This window comes from Salmo salar, chromosome ssa01, assembly GCF_905237065.1.
Source record: "Salmo salar chromosome ssa01, Ssal_v3.1, whole genome shotgun sequence".
Classification (NCBI taxonomy): domain Eukaryota; kingdom Metazoa; phylum Chordata; class Actinopteri; order Salmoniformes; family Salmonidae; genus Salmo; species Salmo salar.
Genome location: NC_059442.1, coordinates 164,437,293 through 164,454,665, shown reverse-complemented (window position 1 = coordinate 164,454,665; position 17,373 = coordinate 164,437,293). Strand labels below are relative to the sequence as shown.

Here is a 17,373-nt window from a genome sequence, read left to right as displayed (position 1 = left end):
TGTTTGCACATCATGCTTTGGCAATATCATGGGTCAAAGTTGATCTGAAGCTACCATCCTGTTGCTGCGGAAAAATGACAAAAGCAGTTACACCAGAATTGTTACGCCAAAACGTCAGCTAAATGGGTCACTTCTACTAAATGGTAAAGTGGTAGCCAGCATCATTCAAAGAAACCAAAAAGTTGTCTTGATCAGTTCACCATACCATTGTAAACAGCAAACTAAAGTATAAACGCTATGAGACTTTGTTGCACTGTAATCTGGTTTAAGGAAATACTAGAAGAAATGCACAAAACAACCATTTATTTTGCCGGCCATTTTTTAATCATCTTAAGAGCTTATACAGTTGATTCATTGCATAGGATACATGAGTAATAAACCTTAATACACATTTGAATACCTCCAGAATATTGAATAATTCCCCCTAATTAAAACCTTCAGACCAATAAGCATTCTGACTACTCTGAAGTATTGACACAGGTGCATTAAGATATCATTACATGAGCTTCAAATCAACCTTACAAGTTTACAGCTGTAGGGTAGTTCCACAAAATGAGTCCCTTTTGCATCCCTTTGATATTTTAAGTAGAAATGTTGCACCAATATTGGATTTTAAAAGCCTGCCATATTAAATGAAGTGCCATTTAATATAGACATGGAAAATTCAATACATTAGATTTTTTTTTAATAACAATAAGAGAGTGCCAACATTCAGCATTTTGACATCTGCAATCTGACTTCTCAGAAGATTTTAACTCATTTAACCTCAAAAGTAAAATTTGGCTGTTTTGACAAAGTCAATTCAGACGATTATCTATTTCATGTGATTAGTGACTCATTGTAAGGTAAAACACTTTAAAATGAGGGACGTGTTTAAGGTCAATCCTGTAACCTGAACTCTCATTTTAATATGGTGAATATTTCATATATTCCCCCCCCCCCCCCCCAAAAAAAACAAACATTTAACATCTAATAATGAAATCAGTGTAAAAGCAGGTGAGCTGGTTCTACTCTTTCTGGTGTTTTGTGGGGGGAAACAGTGGGTTGAGCATAACACGTCAACCCTGTTACTCATAGATTAAGTTACACTACTCAAAAAGAGACTCGTTTAGTGGAATGACCATGTAACAGTTAAACCGGCTAATTATTGAGAGGGTGTTTCAAAAATTAAGAGACGTTTCAGATTCTAACAACTATGGGCATTCTCAAAAATCTTTGTCAAGGAAAAAAAAATAAAAGGCAAGTGATTAGAATACATGAGGTACCACATCGGCATGATTAGAATACCAAAATCATCTAATGTTATACTATTATCCAAACCCCCAAAAGGTCACTACAACAATTTTGAAAATTCAAAAACTTTGTCAAAAGAATACTGTGTCTAAATTAAATGTCCCTATTGTAATTAGTTTGTATTACATTATGATACCTTTGCTAGTCATTTTTAACATATAAAACAAACCTAGACGTACATTTAACATGTGAACGCTAGTCTTTTTCCCTGTTTGGGTCAGTTCTACACAAATACTATACTGTATTAATTAAAACAATGAGTGGCACATCTTACCAAACAGTAAGTAAAGAATATATGTTTACCATTTATTTGTTTTGAAGGATTACAAAAACTTTATACTTTGGATAAAAAATAAGAGTTTGAGGTAACAAAGCTCAAAGAGTAAAGCAAATGCAATTTCACTTCAAGGAGGCCTCAGAGGTCAGATTAGAAAAGAGATGTCAACTTTAAGACTCGAATCACATGCTAAATACAAACAGCAACCTCAATAGCATTCAACTCTATGCTGTTATAGTGAACCATGTTAACTTCTGTAGCCAGCATGCGTTTGCCATTAATTAGCATGTGTGCAAGAGACCCTCATTAGCTAAACGAAATGCCTTGTTCGTAAGCCTTTACTACTATTAAAGCCAAGTGAAGACTGTCCTGTTCCCAAAGGGGCAAGTCAACTAAAGGATTTGGTCAAGTGTGTATCAATGAGCATTATGAAAGCTTTGTGTTTTTTTCATTTCGCTTCGTTTTAGGCCTCTTGTTCATGGGCCCAGGCAGACAGAGCTCTCTTTATAGATTGTTGAGCTCCAGGAGGGTTTGGTCCAGCGTTTGGTGCATGTCTAGGTTCTCTTCTTTAGCTGTAGCCAGTTTCTCTGGTGACGGGGAAACAAAAGAACAGGTGAGCACCCCAACAAGCAAGCGCTCAGTTGGCTCAGGAATAGGACAATGAAACACGGACATCAAAAAATGAACAGTACTATCTAACAATGTGATTCAAAAGCATACGGTATTTTACACATTCATATATCAAGTGTGTTCGTGTAAAATTGCAGTAACATGTTTGTGTCAGTTAAAACAGCGAAAGTGGTCACTAAGAAGCACAGGCGGACAATACAAACAGAGCTAGGCTGTTGAAAAGATCCAAGTTATATATAATTGAAGCAAGAATTAACTTTTCTGGACAGCCAATCTAATCTAGATGAAAACAAAAAAATGTAATATGAACTTTTGTTTTTAATCTTAGTTCAGACATCTTCTACATGTTGGTGCGCTACCATAGCAAGTGCCTTCCCAGACCCAATGAGAGGACAGTGCTCCTTGTGTGCACAGAATGTCAGGTGAGGTTTCAATTTCAGTGTGTACAAAGGAGCGTTTCCAGAGGACAGCAGATGCTTTCTGCTTGTCACACCACTCAATGGGCCAGGTGGTGAGGGAAGCTAAAACGTGAAGATACTTGGTGCAATGAAAGTAATGCTAGTCAATACAAGGAGGCTAAAGATTTACATTTAGCCCAGCTAACTTGTGGAAAGTCATGAGGTAAATGTAGCACAACTTGGAATTAGCCAAGTTCACTATAGCACACCATGCAAAATAGTGAAATTACTTAGGGAATCTTAACAGGGAAAACACCCAAAAGGAATCCATGTAAACGATTGGGTGTGGATATAATATGGGGTAACTTTTAGCGAAGCCAAGTGTAGAGAAACTTCAACCCCATAAATGTAATACTGCACCCAGAGTGTATACTTAGTATGTATAAGTACTATAATACTTAATGATACAATATATGTTTCATCACACTAAACTACAAACTCTACATTCAAAGAAATACATAAGCCTGTGTAGTTTCAAGCCCGTGTAAAGCTTAACAAAGTTTACATATCATTGACTTTGGATGGATACATGTAAGACAGTCTGAGCAATAGCAAAACATTTGTGAAATCAAAAAATGTATAACATTCACCAGGTACGAGGCAGATTTCATGGTATTTTATATATATATATATATATCATCATCTATATGTGTCAGTCTACAGGCTTTAGAGTATATAGGCAGGATGGCATGCAAACAATCTGAAGTTTTACAACAAACTGTCCTATATGCAAACTTGGGTATTTCTTTTGAATAAATAATCCTGAAAACCATTCTTCCAAATAAATGCTAATTATTCCACATTCTGTGAAAGCTTTGAAAACTTCAGGTGTGGGATGGTGTCCAGTCCAAAGTGCTCCATTAAACTCCCTCATGTCTTAGCAGTGGAACTCTACAATGTGCAGCAAGTGAGTATCCTCAAGGTTTGTGAAAAACTAACTTGCCTAATTCTGAAAAACTTGGAACCAAATTCCATACAAAAAAGGTTACATGATTTTTTTGGGGGGGATGAATTACTGTACCTATGCCCAAATTACACACAACACCCCAAGTTTGGGGCAAATTCATTCACACTCAATTCCCTTGATGAATTTTAACAGCTTTTCCATGTATTAAATGTTTTATATGATTGGGCAATTACTTGAATGTCATGTTTGCAAATGACTTCAATGTTATCACTTAAATTTTCATGAATTGACTCCACCCTAATGAACGATGTACAACCAGTGCCTTCTAGAGGGGGGTATGAGAAATCGGTTCCAAGGTTATTCAGAGACAAGTGCATATTGGAAGAGTGGGATAGTGGAAGGAAGTTTGCCAAAGCTTCCGTCTCAGACTCAGCTGTTAAATTCGTTCAAAACAACCCTCAGTTCGTTACTGAGGATGCGGTTGTTCTCCACCTCCTTGTGATAACGTTCTGTGGTGCCAGAAGAGTCAATGAAAGCCAGTGTGAAGATAGAAAGAGGGAGAGAAAGAGGGAAGGGTTAAAAGGTCACAGGTTAGTGCAATAAAGGTCACAGGGCAATGAAAGACAAGAAAAAAAGAACTGCTGAAAGTTGCTTTTTTTTCGTCTGACAGAGGTAAATCAGCACCTATAGCCATTACAGCTCGCTTGACAATGCTTGAAATGTCTTGAATTGAACACAATCATTGCAAGACATTAAAAGGAAAGTTTGTTTCATTAGTCCATTGTTGACATAGTCCCAAAATGTTTTGTTTGTCAGCAATCAAGTTATGTAATTATCAAAATACGATGCAAAACGTAGCATAATACAGGGATGACTTCTGTACTTAGAAAAAAAGAACACAAATTGTTGTTGAAAGTTACATATCTTAACTTGATTGCTGACAAGCAAAACATGTTGGGACTCAACAATGGACTAATGAAACAAATACCAAAAGATGTTTTTTGGGTGTAATTTTCCTTTAAGCAACTATAGCAGGAAGCAATACATATTCATATTGCTGGGGTCAGGGGATAAGAAAGGGAGGTAAAAGAGACACAGCACATCCCTTTAAGATTCTCCAAAGTACTGAGCCGCAGGTTTCTTTAGACAGGATAATTCTCACTTTAAACTAAATATCATGTTCCCTTAAATCATTAGAGATGTATTGGTTCAACTGGGAGTGGTTGGAAATCAGAGGGATTGTTCAGAACTGCACCACTTTTGGTGAGATTTATTTTGATGCCTTGTGTCAGAGTTGGCCAGATAATTACAGTTAAAAACGGTTAATACGGTGTGGTGGGAACAGTACTGAATTGAGATTCATTCACACCGATTCCCTTGTATCGTAAAATAAGTAATTCACCGAATGACTCGTATCTCCATCATAACACTTTACAACACTTCAGATATAATTGGATATGAATCCTGAATATTTAAAATTCTCAATAAAACGGTAAAGGTAGTCAAAAAATGTAGCCTATATTAAATGTAGTCAATAAACACCATGTAAGTTGAGTATAGTCAGGTATATTGGTATGGCAAATTGTGGATTGTAATCGTCGGCACCAACCTTCTTAACATTATTAGGTGATTATGATGAGAAACCAAATGCTGATAATGACAGTAGAAAACAGGAGCGGTTTCAGGACATTTATTACAGAGAAAGGGAAAACAGGGGACAAGTATATATCTCAATACAGAAGACCAAGCCTAACCCAGATCTTTGGAGAGGTATGGACACCGTGCCAGACAACACCACTGGCTTTTCCTATATACATCTATAGAAATGTACGAGGATCACTGAACAATGTTGACATCTGACAACAGTAGGGAGCGGAACTAAAAGGGGGGACAATCTGCCTGGGGCCACATTTATATCCCTTGGTATTTTGAATCAGCAAGTCTTGTAAACCTAGTACGACCACATTTTTTTCAAATTCGCCATACAAATTTCGTAACCAAGGGTATTGAGAGATCAATCACAGTTCTGTCTGAAAAGTTGTGGAATGAAAAAAAAAAGGACAGAAAGGAAGTGGAGGATGTCTGAACCCCAGGGGTGCCAGATGAAGGTGGAGAGCGTCAGAGAGGAGGAGGAGGAGGAGGAAGAGTGAGGGAGTGTCTAGAGTGTAGTCATGTCGTTGAGAGCCAGGTCAAGCTCCTCACTGAGGGCTTTACCCTTCAGCTTCTGAGCGTACACCTCGTCTGGAGGGAGGGGTGGACACAGGACAGAAAGATGGACAGACACACAAGATGGAAACAGAACAAGGTGAGTGAAAAAAGAAAAAAGTTAAAGAAAAGTCAGATAACTGAAATCTTAACTTTAAAAAGGATTGTGCACATCTAAAGAAATTATAATAAAATGCAAAATAACTTTTCCACCAAATTCATTCAGCAGTAGCAATCTGACAATCAAATACTTCACAAAAATTCTAGATTTGTAAAAAATAAATTAACCAAATTCCAAAAATGTTAGAATATGAATAAGTTGCGTATCATTAACACAGAATCAAACCGTTAACACAACGCACTCCAGTTTAAAAATCAACTAAAACTCATCCTTCAGAAAAAGACAAATCCACTCAAGGTTATCAGAGTCATGCAGCATCAAAAGCCAGGTTCCACTTCAAACTCCTCAAACAAAACACCAGATAACACCAACTGAACAGCCATGCTCCACTTCAAACTAGGGATGTGACAAATGGAGAAAAAATGTAATCTTAACATTTAAACTGCTATTTATTTTTAAATAAGTTTTACGTTAAAACGATAAGAAAAATGCATAAAATTCCACGTGAGTTTACAATGCACCTGTGCTGCTGCCAACAACGGGTCTCACGGTGCATCCCTTTCCAATGGTTAAGCATTGCACCTGTGCCACCATGACTGGACCTGTGCCACCATGACTGGACCTGTGCCACCATGACTGGACCTGTGCCACCATGACTGGACCTGTGCCACCATGACTGGACCTGTGCCACCATGACTGAGCCTCAATTCCACCTGGCAAAGTTTCCTTCTCATTTAACTTCTAAAATTATTGCCATACAGGACTTCACTTCTGTCACTTGCCTTTCTCTGATTCTTGCAACTGTTAATGACGATGACGTAGTGTTGGAGAGTAGACTCCAAAATAATTGATTCCTCGACTCCTTGCACGTCGAGTGTGAAGATTAGATTCCAATAGGAATCAACTCCTAAGATTCAGTATTCTTGGAACGGAGGAGACTGCTTAGTTGCCGTACTTCTGAGAACACAAAACACTTGCATCTTTCATAGCGCGCTAATGAGGAACGGAGAACGAGGGCCACAGTATCAGGCAGGTCGGCCACCAGGCAGGTCGGCCACCAGGCCGTCAGAACCGTGCACCAGGCCGTCAGAACCGTGCACCAGGCCGTCAGAACCGTGCACCAGGCCAGGGTTTCCCACACTGTGTCCTGGGCCCCCCCCCCCGGGTGCACATTTTGGTTTTGCCCTAGCACTACACAGCAAACTCAAATAACCATCATCATCATCAAGATTTGATTATTTGAATCAGCTGTGTAGTGCTAGGGCAAAACCAAAACGTGCACCCAGGGGGGGCCCCAGGACCGAGTTGGGGAAACCCTGCACTAGGTTTATCTATCGGCAATCAAAAGCTGTGTCTCGCAATGGAATACTGTAAATCGTAATTTCTTGGCTTGCAATGTCTTGCAACTTCAAAGCAGTGCCCATCAATGAATAGGCTAGGATATGCTACACGCAACAGACGGAAGACTGAACACACACTGGCATCATTAGCGAAGAGATAGAGCAGGGGTGTAATCACTAGTCCAAACAGTAACTAAAACCAGAGTTTCTACTGGACAAATTCAAGTAGGTCCATCAGTTTTGTTTGCTTCCGTTTAAGAAACGTTTTGCAACATAAATGGGTGTAATGAATACACCCCAGGCAGGCCAGCTCGAGGGCGAGAGCTGAGGGGGAAGGCAGAAGAAAACAAACCATGGTGAGGATATCTCTTGGTAATCTGTCTTGCATACCTCGCAAATTCACCAAAGTAGCCTAAAGTTCACCTCTTCCTCTGGTTCTCTTTAAATTCCACAACTTTCCTCAGGCTGAGATTCTAACTTTGGGGGGTGGGGGGGGGGTTCTCTTAAAGTTAAGGATCCCAATTTTGTTTAAAAGTTAAGTCACATCAATAATTCAAACTCCTGGAACACCACACCAGATAACAACTACTGAACAGCCTTGTTCCACTTCAAACAACACACCAGATTAGACCTACTGAACAGTCTTGTTCCACTTCAAACTCCTGGAACACACCAGATAACCGCTACTCTCACATTACATTTCCAAAGTCTGCCAAAACACAACAAGACATGAAGCTCTCCACAACAAGCCCATTCTGATTGCTAAATAACCACTGATTTGATTGAGTAACTGGATGAATCGACAACACCCTTACGTAAATAAGAAACAAGGCAAACCTTGGAAGAATCCAACTTGCTCGTAGTCCAAGTACTACAACTGAAATCTAACCTTTCTTATAGGATCTAATCGATCAGTCAAACTGATCAATATGAGATAAGGCAACACCAAGGGCTCCCGAGTGGTGCAGCGGTCTAAGGAACTGCATCTCAGTGCTAGAGGCGTCACTACAGACCCTGGTTCAATTCCAGGCTGTATCACAACCGGCCGTGATTGGGAGTCCCATAGGGCGGCGCACAATTGGCCCAGCGTCGTCGGGGTCAGGCCGTCATTGTAAGAATTTGTTCTTAACTGACTTGCCTAGTTAAATAATTATAATAATAACCAGACAGGATAGGCAATCGAAAGTGAAGCTGTGGCTCCACAGTTAGGCTGCAATCACACAGGCAGCCAAAATCTGATCTTTTGCCCAATTATTGGCAAAGGAGCTGATCTGATTGGTCAAAAGACCGGCTACTGGAAAAAGTTCAGAATTATAGGCTGCCTGTGTAAACGCAGCCTTATAGGCAGACTATTATTCTTAGGAGCTAAAGACTCAGAATCTACACAATCATACGGAATGCTCATCATTGATTTCAACTGCAATCTGTTCTAATTAGATCCCTGGACAACAGAGCCAGGTTAATGGGGGTTAATCTATCTAATCTCTCATTGGTTAATCTATTAAACCCATATTAATAAATCCATTCCCATCGGCGCTCCTCTGTTTCTAACGGTACTCAAAGTTGGAAGGTAAATTGTTAATTACTATCTACAAAGCTGCTCGACTATTAAGAGTCTTTATTAATGATTGAAACACACAGGCATGTTACCTAACGCTATAATACACTACTAACAAGTCATGCGAGGGTACCCAACAGGCTTCAGTGTTACAACTCATGGTTATAGGGGAACATTCTTCTGTTAGTGAAACGTCTGTTACACTTTCACAAAGGAAACATAAGAGTGAGTCCAAATGGCACCCCCCCCCCCAATAGGGCTCTGGTCAAACGAAGTGCACTAAACAGGGTTTAGGGTGCCATTTGGGATTCAGATAAAGTGAATGGGGCACTGAAAATGCAGTTAGCGACGTCAGCTCCTGGGAACTCCAAGAGGTGTTAATGGTTGTGAATGAAAGGAGGGTAGAAAACATACCTTCCAAATCATCAATGGTTTTCTCAAGCTTAGCCACAGACCTCTCTGCAAACTCAGCACGGGTCTCAGCCTGGGGGGGACAAAGCATCAGAGCACAATGCTTTTCAAATACATTTTTCCAAGCACCAAATGACATATCTACGTAATATCTTGGTTAACATCAGGTTGCATAAGAGTGGGAGGAAGATGAGGCTTTAAGATACCATTTGAAGAACCATTCATACTAAAATATTACATATGGTGACCCTACAGTACCCACCTCTTTAAGTTTGTCAGTAAGAACTTTGATTTCCTCTTCATATTTGTCCTCCTTTTGTGAGTACTAGAAGTGAAATAATAGAGATTCATATTTTAGCACAAGAGCTTCTCCTTAAACAGTCACAACTCAAAACATACGGCAGTATTCTAGTTAAAATAGACAGTCAATATATATTTATGTATTTATTCTATGACAACATCTACAGTGTAGCATTCAATTAATAGCCTACTGTTCACATCCACTAAAGTAAACACTATTGGATACAAATTCTGTTCATAAAAATGAGGAGGGCTACAACAAGAGCTGAAAGGTTGGCTAGGGAGGATAGGAGACTACAACACAAGAGCTGAAAGGTTGGCTAGGGAGGATAGGAGACTACAACACAAGAGCTGAAAGGTTGGCTAGGGAGGATAGGAGACTACAACACAAGAGCTGAAAGGTTGGCTAGGGAGGATAGGAGACTACAACACAAGAGCTGAAAGGTTGGCTAGGGAGAGGAGACTACAACACAAGAGCTGAAAGGTTGGCTAGGGAGGAGAAGAGACTACAACACAAGAGCTGAAAGGTTGGCTAGGGAGGAGAAGAGACTACAACACAAGAGCTGAAAGGTTGGCTAGGGAGGAGAAGAGACTACAACACAAGAGCTGAAAGGTTGGCTAGGGAGGAGAAGACTACAACACGAGAGCTGAAAGGTTGGCTAGGGAGAGGAGGGTTAAAACACAAGAGCTGAAAGGTTGGCTAGGGAGAGGAGACTGCAACACGAGAGCTGAAAGTTTGGCTGGGAAAATAAAGCTAAGAGGGCTAGCTAAAGTCTCAGCGTAGGCTTGTCATAATGCAAGCGGGTCCTAAGAACAAAACATCAAACTCTCCTCAATCATAATCTTCTGCTTTTAAATGTGTTTTACACCCATCTAACGTTATGCCTGGACTACAGTTCAATCCCTACACTTTTTAAAATCAATGTTATGGATAAAAACATATATATAGATAACTTTATAGATGCTGCACTGTTTGAGAGGATGGCTTGTGTGTAAGCATTTCATTTGACACTATGTTGTATTCTGTGCATATGACAAATAAACATGGATTATAGCTAGATATCCTACACTAAGTCTGTGTGTTGAGGGGCATCCGTGTGCGTTTTATCCAGCTGGACTATCCTGCATCGTATCTGTATCTGACCTTTGGGCCCAGCTTACTTCCCCTCTCCTACAGTACCTTCTCAGCCTGGGCCTCCAGAGACTTCAAGTTGTTGGTGACATTTTTCAACTCTTCCTCAAGATCACCAGATTTACTGTGCAACAGCAGGAGGGCGGGAGGAAAACGAGGGAAAAGAAAGGAGAGAGAGCATTTTGAGAGGGAGGAGAGGACATGACCAAGAAGACCCTGGTCTGGATCCTCCAGCCCAGTGCCTATTAGGGAGAGTGCGTTGGCAGGAGAATAAAACTTACCTGAAGGGGTTAATGACACACTTACCAGAAGGGGTTAATGTCACCTACCCACCAGATGGAAGGGTTAAATCAGGATCCTTGATGGATAACATCTGACAGATGAAATCATATACTCTAGTATAGGAAATATACAAACGCATGTATAAAATCCATACATGTATAATCTGTATGCCTCAATCTCAAGTATCACATCAAGGATCCCATTGGCTTCAGGTTGAAGATATGGCGAGGGACAGTATGGCTTGTAGGACATTAGTCCTTTTGTCCCACAGCAATACTGTCACGTCAACCACCAGGGGAGCCCTCCATGAAGCACAGCTGCGAGGCAGAGAGGCTTGGAGGGACGAGTCAAGGGCATAAGCCAGAGGAGCGGAGGAGAGGAGAAAGGAAGCAGGTAGTAAAGAGGTTTGGAACCGGGACGTTTGTCCTGGTACGGGGGGGCAGACAGTACCTCATCCTCTCCGCACATCATGGACTTCAAATTCTGGTCCATGAGTCTAAGCTCTTCCTCCAGCTCCCTGACTCGACTGGGTTAGTCCACAGTCAGGTAGGTAGGGGTGTAGGAGGGGGGGCAGGAGGGGGCAGGGAACCCACACACAAGGTGATCCCAGGTGGAGGGGTGTTGGTGGTGTTGGATTCAGGCATGCATTACATAAAGCACAGGGGAGAGAACACACACATCCAGGTGCCCTGTTGTGGTTAGTGTATCCAGTGTATGCCATCGTCTCGTGTTTCCCACATGGGGGGAAAAAAAAGTGTTCTGTCACATTGACCATATTATTGACCAAATTGAAAGCTCAATTGATTCTGAGTCAGGGCATATAACATTTATATGTGAAAACTACTTCTAAGATGAGTCCTTTAAGATTTTCCAAATTCACTTCCTTGTTTAAAATCACTTGCCCTGCTCGTGTTTATAGTCCACAATGTAAGGGGGGGTTAATGGTTATGGACCAATGTAGGCCTGCGGACCAATAATAATAATAATTAAAAAAATAATTATAAAAAGAAAAATAATTTAAAAAAATCTTCATACATACATACACACATACATATATATATAAAACAAAATTTGAAGAAAAAAATTGGGAATTCAGTTGGGGTATCAACTTACAGTTGAGAGTTAGAATAATAGAATACACAAGGTGGAATTTCAAAATTTGTTTGTGCATCAGTCACTCAAATAGCCCATGTCAGCTAAAACATGTAATCACTCTAGAGGTCGCAGACCTACGAGACACTGCAGCCCCTCATGATGGAGTCCAGTTTAATGTGGCCCCCACCCACATCAGAGTTGCCCATCCCTGTGCTAGATGGCCATGGGTATAGATCAGCCAACTAAAACCAGCGTAAAAAAAAAGGAAAAAAAAGAATCCACTTCTGCCATAGACTTCCAGTCAAGTCCCGTTCTGAGGCGCTGTGAGAACAGACTGTTCGACAGAAAGAGAGACTGCTGGGGGACGAGGTTAGGACATTAGTGTCATGTTGTATCATGGGACTACCTGGGAATAAATATATGTTTTGTTGTCAGTTAAAGGGGTGGCTACTGGTTAAAGGGGTGGCTACTGGTTAAAGGGGTGGCTACTGGTTAAAGGGGTGGCTACTGGTTAAAGGGGTGGCTACTGGTTAAAGGGGTGGCTACTGGTTAAAGGGGTGGCTACTGGTTAAAGGGGTGGCTACTGGTTAAAGGGGTGGCTACTGGTTAAAGGGGTGGCTACTGGTTAAAGGGGTGGCTACTGGTTAAAGGGGTGGCTACTGGTTAAAGGGGTGGCTACTGGTTAAAGGGGTGGCTACTGGTTAAAGGGGTGGCTACTGGTTAAAGGGGTGGCTACTGGTTAAAGGGGTGGCTACTGGTTAAAGGGGTGGCTACTGGTTAAAGGGGTGGCTACTGGTTAAAGGGGTGGCTACTGGTTAAAGGGGTGGCTACTGGACTCGCCGTTGTTAAGCCAATTGAAACCAATACACCCACGGAGGTCATTAGCTTGTTTCAGTTGCCATCCAATCATGACTAATTTTATTAACAGGAAGGTGGGTCCATGCAACAAGTCAAATTAACATTAAGATCATTTTTCAGGAGAGGCCTCATCAATGTATATTTCAAAATGCATTAGATGGTTAGATACAACACGTCATGATAAAAATATATGCATAAATTCCCAAATGTGCTCAAGTAAGTAAGAGATGGGGCAAGTAAAGTCTACCGATGAACCATCAACATGTCATTCACATTACAACACCACAATTGCCTTAAACAACCACAATTCAATGGAACTGAAATACCAGGAATTTGTTGGTTTTAACAAAGTTTTTAAGTGTGATGTCCAGCACTGCGTTTTGATTCGCCACCCTTCTCCCAAGGGATTGGATGAACTTTAAAATGGTGAAAACTCACTCCAGCCAATGCTTACATCAATCATTTCCTGTTAAACCCCTGACGGGAAAAGGGTGGAGAATAGGGACTAAGACATGGAAATTGGCACCTTATTCCCTATATAATGCACTACTTTTGACCAGAGCCCTATGGGACCTGGTCAAAAGTAGTGCACTATAAAAGGGAATATGGTGCCATTTGTGTGTCAGTAATGAAGGAGGGTAAACTTACGCCTCAGCCACCTCAGCACGCTCCTCAGAGCGCTCAAGGTCACCCTCAAGGATCACCAGCTTACGGGCCACCTGTAGTCAGACAAATCACACATTAAAGTACACAGGCCAAACACTTCCAATAACTTCATACACACACAAAACTATTCCCATGCAACATCTGAACAGAGATGGTGGCACTAAGAACGTGCAGAAACAGACCTTCAAGCTGGCACAAGCATCAAAACACGTCAAACTAAATTCTGAATTGACCAGTACATTCAATAGTCAAAAACAAAATGAAGAGGGAGGAAAAAAAGAGATTTAATTTAAGAATTTAAGAGAAATCATTAAACAAAAATGTAATAAAAAGTTCTTACGATGAGGGGCGGTAGCGGTGGGTTAAAAAAAAAAAGAGCAAAAAAAAAATCTGAGATATAATGCCTATAACCCCCCATAGGATGAACCAACATACCGTAGGCCTATAACCCCCCCATAGGATGAACCAACATACCGTAGGCCTATAACCCCCCCATAGGATGAACCAACATACCGTAGGCCTATAACCCCCCCCATAGGATGAACCAACATACCGTAGGCCTATAACCCCCCATAGGATGAACCAACATACCGTAGGCCTATAACCCCCCCCATAGGATGAACCAACATACCGTAGGCCTATAACCCCCCCCATAGGATGAACCAACATACCGTAGGCCTATACCCCCCCCATAGGATGAACCAACATACCGTAGGCCTATAACCCCCCCCATAGGATGAACCAACATACCGTAGGCCTATACCCCCCCCATAGGATGAACCAACATACCGTAGGCCTATACCCCCCCATAGGATGAACCAACATACCGTAGGCCTATAACCCCCCCATAGGATGAACCAACATACCGTAGGCCTATAACCCCCCCATAGGATGAACCAACATACCGTAGGCCTATAACCCCCCCCATAGGATGAACCAACATACCGTAGGCCTATAACCCCCCCCATAGGATGAACCAACATACCGTAGGCCTATAACCCCCCCCCATAGGATGAACCAACATACCGTAGGGCCTATAACCCCCCCCCCATAGGATGAACCAACATACCGTAGGCCTATAACCCCCCCCCATAGGATGAACCAACATACCGTAGGCCTATAACCCCCCCCATAGGATGAACCAACATACCGTAGGCCTATAACCCCCCCCATAGGATGAACCAACATACCGTAGGCCTATAACCCCCCCATAGGATGAACCAACATACCGTAGGCCTATAACCCCCCCCATAGGATGAACCAACATACCGTAGGCCTATAACCCCCCCCCATAGGATGAACCAACATACCGTAGGCCTATAACCCCCCCATAGGATGAACCAACATACCGTAGGCCTATAACCCCCCCCATAGGATGAACCAACATACCGTAGGCCTATAACCCCCCCCCATAGGATGAACCAACATACCGTAGGCCTATAACCCCCCCCATAGGATGAACCAACATACCGTGGGCCTATAACCCCCCCCATAGGATGAACCAACATACCGTAGGCCTATAACCCCCCCCCATAGGATGAACCAACATACCGTAGGCCTATAACCCCCCCATAGGATGAACCAACATACCGTAGGCCTATAACCCCCCCATAGGATGAACCAACATACCGTAGGCCTATAACCCCCCCCCCATAGGATGAACCAACATACCGTAGGCCTATAACCCCCCCCATAGGATGAACCAACATACCGTAGGCCTATAACTCCCCCCCATAGGATGAACCAACATACCGTAGGCCTATAACTCCCCCCCATAGGATGAACCAACATACCGTAGGCCTATAACCCCCCCCATAGGATGAACCAACATACCGTAGGCCTATAACCCCCCATAGGATGAACCAACATACCGTAGGCCTATAACCCCCCATAGGATGAGCCAACATACCGTAGGCCTATAACCCCCCCATAGGATGAACCAACATACCGTAGGCCTATAACCCCCCCATAGGGTGAACCAACATACCGTAGGCCTATAAACCCCCCAATAGGATGAACCAACATACCGTAGGCCTATAACTCCCCCGTAGGATGAACCAACATACCGTAGGCCTATAACCCCCCCAATAGGATGAACCAACATACCGTAGGCCTATAACCCCCCCATAGGATGAACCAACATACCGTAGGCCTATAACCCCCCCATAGGATGAACCAACATACCGTAGGCCTATAACCCCCCCATAGGATGAACCAACATACCGTAGGCCTATAACCCCCCCATAGGATGAACCAACATACCGTAGGCCTATAACCCCCCCATAGGATGAACCAACATACCGTAGGCCTATAACCCCCCCAATAGGATGAACCAACATACCGTAGGCCTATAACCCCCCCCATAGGATGAACCAACATACCGTAGGCCTATAACCCCCCCAATAGGATGAACCAACATACCGTAGTTCTATAACCCCCCCCCAATAGGATGAACCAACATACCGTAGGCCTATAACCCCCCATAGGATGAACCAACATACCGTAGGCCTATAACCCCCCCCCATAGGATGAACCAACATACCGTAGGCCTATAACCCCCCCAATAGGATGAACCAACATACCGTAGGCCTATAACCCCCCCCATAGGATGAACCAACATACCGTAGGCCTATTACCCCCCCCATAGGATGAACCAACATACCGTAGGCCTATAACCCCCCCATAGGATGACACAACATACCGTAGGCCTATAACCCCCCATAGGATGAACCAACATACCGTAGGCCTATAACCCCCCCCATAGGATGAACCAACATACCGTAGGCCTATAACCCCCCCCATAGGATGAACCAACATACCGTAGGCCTATAACCCCCCCCCATAGGATGAACCAACATACCGTAGGCCTATAACCCCCCCCATAGGATGAACCAACATACCGTAGACCTATAACCCCCCCCAATAGGATGAACCAACATACCGTAGGCCTATAACCCCCCCCATAGGATGAACCAACATACCGTAGGCCTATAACCCCCCATAGGATGAACCAACATACCGTAGGACTATATACTGTGTACCGGAAGTGGCAGGTCTACAACCCCCATGATTAAATGTGTGGCCAGCTCCCAGGGTGCAGCTGGTGCCCTCAGTGGGGAAGTGCACTAGACTGGCTGAGTGTTAGTGAGAGAGATCGAGGGAGGGCGGTCAATGACAGGTCTCATTCTGTTTAAGTCCATTAGACTGCTACTTTGTCTGTCAGTGTAATCCTCTGGGATGTGGGCTCATGTGACCTCCAGGTCTAAGCCACGGGCCATGAGCAGTCAACATATGCTACAGGCTAAACTGCTAATCAGTTCCCCCTAGGTACAGATCTAGGACCAGCTTCCCCTTCCCAAATCTTAACAAGAACCATTAGTGGGGAAAATGTTAAACTGGCCCAGGATCAGCATCACCCTATACCGTGGTACCTGTGTATGACCTTAGCTAAGCAAGCTAAATTTAGCTCAACACTAGGTGGCCGGTTTCCAGGAGCCAGATTAAGCCTAATGCTGGACAAAAATCACATTCAAAAGCGATCGATCTTGCTTTTTAGTCCAGGATCCTGGGAAACAGCCAAAGAGCGTGGGGTTATGCTGAAAACTACAAGTTTACTGTAGAAATTCTGAGTTTTCCCCATAACACATACAGGCATTGAAAATAAAATATATATCGGGGGAAGGAAAAGACCAAACGGTATGTTTAAGACCTGATAGAATACTTGTAAATGCATCTTGTCATGTTAGGATAATGAGGCCTGGGCAGAGGTACAGATGCGGGGCCTCCACAAAGGGGCCTCCTTTGATCTGACATGTAGCAGGCTAAACTGATGCTACAGAG

At 42.7% G+C, this 17,373-nt stretch overlaps 1 protein-coding gene across 8 annotated transcripts in view; it reads right to left on the bottom strand.

Annotated features, from left to right (window-relative positions):
• Window positions 1–301: 301 nt before the first annotated feature.
• The window catches only part of tpm2 (tropomyosin 2 (beta)), a 37,322-nt gene continuing 20,250 nt past the window's right edge, over window positions 302–17,373 (bottom strand). For 2 of the 8 annotated variants that reach the window (XM_014144788.2, XM_014144823.2), the window contains 5 exons: window positions 13,516–13,586; window positions 11,365–11,440; window positions 9,463–9,525; window positions 9,204–9,273; window positions 302–2,157 (listed from right to left, as the gene is read on the bottom strand). In XM_014144788.2, the coding sequence (XP_014000263.1) occupies window positions 2,075–2,157; window positions 9,204–9,273; window positions 9,463–9,525; window positions 11,365–11,440; window positions 13,516–13,586 (363 nt within the window). In that variant the 3' untranslated portion in view covers window positions 302–2,074. Of the gene's footprint in view, window positions 2,158–5,240; window positions 5,807–9,203; window positions 9,274–9,462; window positions 9,526–10,680; window positions 10,757–11,364; window positions 11,441–13,515; window positions 13,587–17,373 lie in introns of those variants that run through there. The other 6 variants (XM_014144768.2, XM_014144807.2, XM_014144778.2 and 3 more) reach the window with 3 other exon arrangements.